Here is a 7,112-nt window from a genome sequence, read left to right as displayed (position 1 = left end):
TTTGAGTTGCTGAGAATCTTGCTAATTTGCCAAGGTGGCCTCAAACTTGTGATCCTCCTGCCTCAGCCTCCCATGTAGCTGGGAGTACAAGCATGTGCCACCAAGCCCAGGTTTTGGTTACTTCTTTTTTTTTTTTTTTTTTTTTTTTTTTGTTCAAGAGCTTTAAAAAAATACGAGCCAGAGCCAGGTACAGTGGCACATACCTATATCCCAGGTACTCAGGAGGCTGAGGCAGGAGCATTGCAAGTTCAAGGTCAACCATTTTTTTCAACTTTTTACTTAATGAAAGTTTGATTTTCTTTTACCTTCTCCACTCTACCCTGAAAATCACTGCTGAAGTATACACTGAAGAATATGTTGAAAACGTCCTCATTTGGAAGTCCAATGTGCTGTCCAGTGCACTTTGGAGCCACCTAAAAAACTGTTCTCATTTGGTAAGAAATAATTCAAACTACACTTAGATGACGATAGTCTCTAAGCTATCTAATTTGACCAAGGAAAAGGATTCTAGTGACACTATGTGGACCTTAACACATAGTGCTACTGTGACCAGAAAGGTCACGTATGTCGGATAACCTAACATTAATGTTGGACCAGACATACATCTGTATCTGCCTTTCAAAAAGCATCATTGAAATCTGAAACCCTCCCCTGACAATTAAGAACCAGTGATTAAGACTGGGGATGTAGCTCAGTGGTAGAGTGCTTGCTGAGTATGCACAAGGCCCTTAGGTTAGAAAAGGGCTGAAATGACTTGTTTAAAAACAATGGAGGGGCTCGGGAAATAGCTCAGTTGAACCCAAAAGCACAGGGCCCTGGGTTCAATCCCCAGCACAGCAAAAAAAAAAAAACAATGGAATAGTTACAGATAAATCCAGGCATCAAATATAAATTCCAAGCTAATGCTCTTAACTGCTACTTTAGAAACAATTAATTCACATTTTTCTCTTTTTATATTCAGGGATTCTATCCAATATATAGTTCCGTTCATTACAACTTTTAAAAAGTAATAAAACTATAAAAATGTCTAAAGAAAAATGAGATAAAAAGATGAAGGATACATTCTCTTTTATTTATTTATATCCCAATCTTATTCCAAAAAGGCTTACAAAAAAGTAGATAATACAGTAATTTTTTAAAAAATTAGAACAGAAAACTGAGAATAAGGAAAATAAAAAGATGGAACCAAGAATATAACTAACATACAAAATACATAAATGCTTGCTGAAGGTGAGTCACAATTTGGGATTTAAGTAGTCTAGTATTAGCATGAGGAGAAAAATACAGTCAGTTGAATATTTAGTATTCTTAAGGTAAAAATCAAACAGCAATTCAGGAAACGCGCAACTGGGTCCAGAGAAAATTTCTCCCATGCATCCTTAAATAGAACATCATGAACTATAATGAGCAACACTTTTTTACAGAGTCAAGTTTTATAGAGATTCATATGGACTGCCAAAGTACTACCCAGAAAAAGCAATTCTGCAGAAACTAATATAATGCCAGCTATATACAGGGAAAATCTGGCTTAATACAGAGACAGAATAGTAAACACAAGTACACAGGATACTCTCAGACCCTCTTGGTCAGGAAAGAGAGATCAGATATAAATGAAGATATAATATGGTCTACATGAAAGCAAATTTGGGTAGGGGGGTTCCAAGGTTTGAACCCAGGAGTGCTTCAGCACTTCATGGGAGTGCTTCCCATCCCTTTTTTATATGTTATTTAAAGACAGTCTTGCTGAGTTGCTTAGGGCCTCACTAAGTTGCTGAGGCTGGCTTGAACTCTCAATCCTCCTACCTCAGCCTCCAGAGCCACTAGGATTACAGGTATGCGCCACCATGCCCAGCTAAAAGCAAATTTTCCCCTCAAATATCAGAACTAAAATGAAGCTTTTGAGAAGTTAGTTTAGGAAAATGAAAAGAAAAAGTCATGAAAGACATGAAAGATAGAATTGTGTGTAAATTCAAGGTTCAGGTGATTTTCCTTATAAAAGAAAAAGGTTCTTGAGATACATCTCTAACCTTAAATGTTAAGGTTGATGTCATGCCTCTGAATCCCTTGATTTGCCCAACAAAAACTGCATTCTGAGTTGTCTAGGGGAAATGGTCAGCTTAGTAATTCTTTTGTCTTTAGGAAAATATTTTGGTAGTTGTTGCCCCTAGAAAAGACATTTAACCCACCCATGCTTCAGTTTCTATTTTCTTTTTCACTTGCATTCATTTTCCTTTTTATTTATTTTTTGATATTAAGTATTGAACCCAGGAGGGCTTACCACTGAGCTATATCCCTAATCTTTTTTATTTCTTATTTTGAGACAGGGTCTTGCTAAATTGCTTAGGGCCTTGCTAAGTTGCAGAGGCTCACCTTGAACTTGTGATCCCCCTGCCTCAGCCTCCCAAATTGCTGGGATTACAGGCATTCACTACCATACCTGGCTCATTTTCCAATTTTTAAAAATTAGATTTACTGAAAATTGGCCTCTAACTCCAGTTTTTTGTTTTTGTTTTTTCAGTACTGTGGGTTGAACTCAGGAACACTCTACTACATCCCCACCTCTTTTTTTATTTTGAGACAGGTTCTCATTAAGTTGCCAAGTCTGGTCTCAAACTTGTAAACCTCCTGCCTTAGCCTCCCAAGTAGCTGGGATTACAGACATGCATCACTGCACCCAACTCCCAGTCTTATTTTTTAGCTGCATATTTTAGGTGTTAAGTTGCCAGCTTTTTAGGCCTTTGGATAACATTCATATTTGCTACTGACTAGCTTATTAAACATATTAATAGCACCTTTGGAGCCCATCAAGTGTCATTATTGCCCAAGAAAGAAAACATGGCAGAAAAACAAGGAGAGGGAAAAGCAGAGGAAGCCTTTTGCTGACAGACTGAGGATAAGAGCACTGGAGAAATGAAGCAAAGGAAAAAAGTTACTACCTGATCTGAGATGTTAAATGGAGAGGTGGGTTGTATGATGGGGAACTGAATGCCCAAAATTTGAACTCTGGACCAATGCCTAGAAGAACAGAATATTAAGGGGCTACAAAGTAAAAACTGGATCATCAAAGTGGTCATACTGATTTGGTAGTGGAGAAGATCCTCAGGTTCCCAGCTGGGTCCCAATCTATAGTGGACAGGGTCAATCAAGCAGGGATGGAGTGGACCAGAAAGGACTCCAGATCACAGTCAAAGTCCTTGAAGAGCTTGGACTCCAATGGACTTGGCTGAGTATCTTGTGTCTCCATGACAAAGTCCACTGGCTGCTTCTGTAGGAGCTCTGGGTCAAAGGTCACACCCCGAAAGAAAGAGTGGACCTGGAACTGATGCAGATAACGTAGACGGTGGAGGGGGTTCTGGCATAGGAGCTGAAGGGAAATAGAGTATGAAGGATGAGGGACTGGGACAGGAAAGAGACTAAACAAAGATGAAAAGGGAGAAAGAAGTTCATGGAGCTATGGAGAGCAGGAAAAAGAACTCTAAAGAGTAAAAGACTTATAAAAGAGGGAGAAACAGGTTAATTTGAGGCAAAGGTAGAAATAACGGAGCTAGATGTGTGAGTTTTCAGATTGTAAGAGTACAGCACTGGTCAATACTCTGAAAAGATCTGTCTATTCTGGATGGTGAGGTGATTTGGAGGACCCAGAACTGAGGAATGAATTCTGAAGTATTGGTAAGAGGGCAAATAATTAGATTAAGTAGGAGTTATCCCCCAAATCCCCAAAAAATATTAATCAGAGGAATGGAGAACTATCACCTCAATGATAGGGCAGTGAATGGTTTAGTAATCAATAAGGAAAGCAGTGCTTACCCTTACCTCATGAAGCAGGAGTGAGAGCTCCTGATTAAGAGAAGCTGGGATCTCAGAGTCACAATGGGTCATTCTTGCCAACATGGCCACATGATCTCTCTCTGCAGCCACTGGGAACTGAGTTAAGAGGTGGAGGAGGCAATAAGACAAGACTTCTTAAGGTCTTCCTTCTTCACACCACAGGGCAAAGTTCTCTGCCCAACACCACTACCAATCTCTTACCTTTCCAGTTGCCAGAGAGAAAAGCAAGACACCTAGGGACCACCAATCAGCAGCATGGTTGTAAGGCCCACCACTTAGGACCTCTGGGGCTATGGATTTGAAATATACCTATCATTGATATCCTTTGGCTATATACCAGTCCATTATTTACCCACCAGCTTTAGCCTCTCTCACCCATGTATTGAAGAGTGCCACAGATAGTGTAGGCTTGGGTTCCCTGGGGCAGGTGGCGGGACAAACCAAAGTCTGTCAGTTTCAGATGGCCTGTGAAAGAAGATAAGGCAACAACAGCACTCTGTTCCACCCCTGATCAGCCATGATAAGGGTACCTTTCATCCTGGGACGAGGGAAGAAAAGACTTACCTCTTTCTTTTTTCTTTTTTGGCGGTGCTGGGGAATGAATCCAAGGCCTTGTGCTTGTGAGGCAAGCACTCTACCAACTGAACTATATCCCCAGCCCCAATTTACCTCTTTCATCCAGAAGGATATTCTCCATCTGAAAGATCACAGGTGAGAAGTTATCATTATTATTCCCCTTCAACTCTTTCATCATGTGTACCCCCAAAATGAAGAAGGTACCCTTACTCAGCATTCAAATCTATATTTGGGAGAGCCATCACACAAATCCTTAGCACCCACTGGGATCCTAAGACCAACTGTTCTCAGCTCTCCAGCAACTTTCTCGAACCTGTTGGAACTTCCTACTGAGGCCCCACATCAGACTAAGGGAAAAAAAACAACTCTACCTTCACGTCTCGATGGATGATGCCCAAGTCATGGAGATAGCCTGTGGATGACAGCAAGCATGGGGTATACTGAAGTTCTCCTGTCCTTTCTAGTTTCCCTAGTAATCCCTGTCTTATGCCTATTTTTGGCTTCCAGAGTTAATATCAATTCTCCTACCCACCAACTTAATGCTTCTCTCCCCATTTCCTTTACCGCTTTATTACTTACACAGCACAAGAACCAGCTCAGCCGCAAAGAGACGGATGGAAGACTCAGGAAAGCAGCCAACAGCAGACCACAGGGAGTACAGATCAGTGCTGCAGTAGCTACACACTGCAAAGCACCAGAAATCTAGGCAGTGTTTTGGGGGGCTACAATGCCAGGGCTCAAGGCATTATAGGCCTCCTGTACAAACTGATACCACCTGCTAATCCCTCTCCTTGTGGAATAGAGAGGGGCTATGAGAAGGGGAAGATAGCAAAGTCAAAATAAGCCTAAAGAGAAAAGTAATCTTAAGTGGGAAAAATGGTAGATGGACCCTAGGGGATGAGGAGAGAGGCCAGTCACTCACTGATGAAAAGGTGCCGTTTTCCCTGCCAGCTGTCCCCCAAGCTGTGTACAAAAGGATGGTTGATCTGTCTCTAGGGACAAAGAAATCAGGAAGTTAGAAAAAGAACAGGGTCATTGAAGAGAAAGGCAGCCAAGAAATCAGGTTGTGCAGAAATCAGACAGCTACTTCACCTGTGTTCACAGGAACTCAGTAATTAGTACTACTTGGTAATCTTGGAACCAGCATAATACTAAGGAACACACTGGGACATGCTGGAGAGATTTCCCTGACAGAACCTGAAATAACTGTGTTAACAGCTATTAGCTACTTTTCTCAGGATCTACTTTGGTGTTAAACTAAGGTTTTAGCAGATGGGAAGAGCAGAACCAGAAAAATTAGGAAAGTTGGACAAAAATGATGCTTTCCTGTGGTTCTCCCCACCATTCTTTCCAGGACTCTGTGCATACCTGGATGCTAACCTCCTCTTTGCACTGCCTCAGGGTGTCCCTCTGTAGGACTTTTATCTTTGGTACCACCTGTAAGAGGAGAGGAGTGATTACTTACAGAGAATCTTGCTACTGAATTGTTTATTCCTCCTAAACTCTCAGGAACCAAGACTGGAAGCAGTAACTAGAGGGTATGTGAAGGGAGTACCCAGGCCCCTACCTTCACTGCAAATACAGCTTTCTGGGCACAATCTAGCACCTTCAGGACAGTTCCAAAAGAGCCTTTCGCCACAAGACCTAAAATCTATACGGAGAAACAGACAACAGAATGATTTTGTTTCTAGATTTCTCCCAGAGACCTCCTCCCAGGGATTTGGATGACTTACCTTCAGTTGCTGCTGCCCCCTAATGGGCCTCATGGGAAACTCTGGTAGAAAGAGACTGATGAACTGAGGCACTGGCCACTCAGACAGAGGCTTCTCTACTAGCAGTGGGGTCGCTTCTAGGGGCTTCTGGTGCAGACATTGATGCTCTTGTAGTTGCCATAGTTCTTCCAGACCTGACCTGATGGTCCCCATATCTGACCAGAGGCTCTTCCAGCCTCGGACCCAGGGGCCCTGGATGTTGCCACCCTGCTGAGAAGCAAGGGAGCCACGCTAAACCTGGCCCTGAAGCATTGCAAGTTCTGCACATCTTTGCAGGAACTCCCCTCAAATCTCAACTTCCAGAGGAACCAATCAGAATTTCCATTACCCTTGCTTTGTGATAAGGTCTGGATTTCCTGGGCATAATTCAAATCCTCTAGTAAAGCAATTGTTGGAAGTTTTCTCCATGATGCACCAGGAATACAACCTGTGCCTCAGAATGGGGCCACAATGCTTTCACATCATAGCCTCCCTGCCCCACCCCCACAGTAAGTATCACTAACATGGTACTAACCAGGGACTTCCTGGGCCTCAGGAGGCCCATGCCTCCTCCATTTCCTTTCAATATGCTGTCAGAGCCCCATAGCCTACCTTGTGAGGTGCAGTCACCTGGGTGTGTTGTCCCTGCCGACAGCTCACTGCTCCCATTCCCAGCCTCTGCCTCTTCTCTCCTTCCACTAAATCTGCTGTCCCAGTTACATAAGCAATCCCTCCCCTCGATGCTGCATTACACACAAGCCCTGCCTGTTCCAATGTGCACAGACCCATCAGCTTTGGGCCAATGTCATACAAGGACTGGGAAAAATATGTGATAGAAATCTTAAGACACAGCAGGAAAGAAGCCGCCCTCAGAGTGGCAGCTACAGGATGTATCAGGTTGGTGGGGAGGGAAGGACACAGGTTGAACACATGCACTCAACACAAAAAAATAAGCCA

At 42.8% G+C, this 7,112-nt stretch overlaps 1 protein-coding gene across 5 annotated transcripts; it reads right to left on the bottom strand.

Annotated features, from left to right (window-relative positions):
- Nucleotides 1–1,051: 1,051 nt before the first annotated feature.
- On the bottom strand, nucleotides 1,052–6,975 carry RSKR (ribosomal protein S6 kinase related). Of its 5 annotated transcripts, none has more exons than XM_079133269.1 (12): nucleotides 6,768–6,975; nucleotides 6,138–6,386; nucleotides 5,972–6,055; nucleotides 5,773–5,841; nucleotides 5,327–5,396; nucleotides 4,984–5,088; nucleotides 4,776–4,816; nucleotides 4,498–4,525; nucleotides 4,204–4,293; nucleotides 4,030–4,118; nucleotides 3,808–3,924; nucleotides 1,052–3,364 (listed from the first exon to the last, which is right to left on the bottom strand). In XM_079133269.1, the coding sequence occupies exons 1-12, from the start codon at nucleotides 6,942–6,944 to the stop codon at nucleotides 3,143–3,145; spliced, it is 1,341 nt and encodes a 446-aa protein (XP_078989395.1). In that variant the 5' UTR covers nucleotides 6,945–6,975; the 3' UTR covers nucleotides 1,052–3,142. The 5 variants fall into 5 exon arrangements, with proteins under 5 accessions (XP_078989395.1, XP_078989397.1, XP_078989396.1 ...); XM_079133271.1 differs by having other exon boundaries at nucleotides 3,814–3,924; XM_079133270.1 differs by having other exon boundaries at nucleotides 6,138–6,383.
- Between the last annotated feature and the right edge of the window lie 137 nt (nucleotides 6,976–7,112).

Source organism: Sciurus vulgaris (genome assembly GCF_902686455.1).
Source record: "Sciurus vulgaris genome assembly, chromosome: 3".
NCBI classification, from domain to species: domain Eukaryota; kingdom Metazoa; phylum Chordata; class Mammalia; order Rodentia; family Sciuridae; genus Sciurus; species Sciurus vulgaris.
Note: the sequence above shows the minus strand (reverse complement) of the source record. Positions and strands in the feature narration are given on the sequence as shown.

Bases quoted from the DNA above. Each gene is read 5' to 3' on its own strand.
- RSKR (XM_079133269.1), bottom strand. From the start codon at position 6,944: ATGGGTCTGTGCACATTGGAACAGGCAGGGCTTGTGTGTAATGCAGCA. The intron at 5,842-5,971 runs GTAGGGGCCTGG...CTCCTCTTACAG, and splicing joins AAGCTGTATTTGCAGTGAAG to GTGGTACCAAAGATAAAAGT. The intron at 5,397-5,772 runs GTATGCACAGAG...CTTTGTCCCTAG, and splicing joins AAGAGGAGGTTAGCATCCAG to AGACAGATCAACCATCCTTT.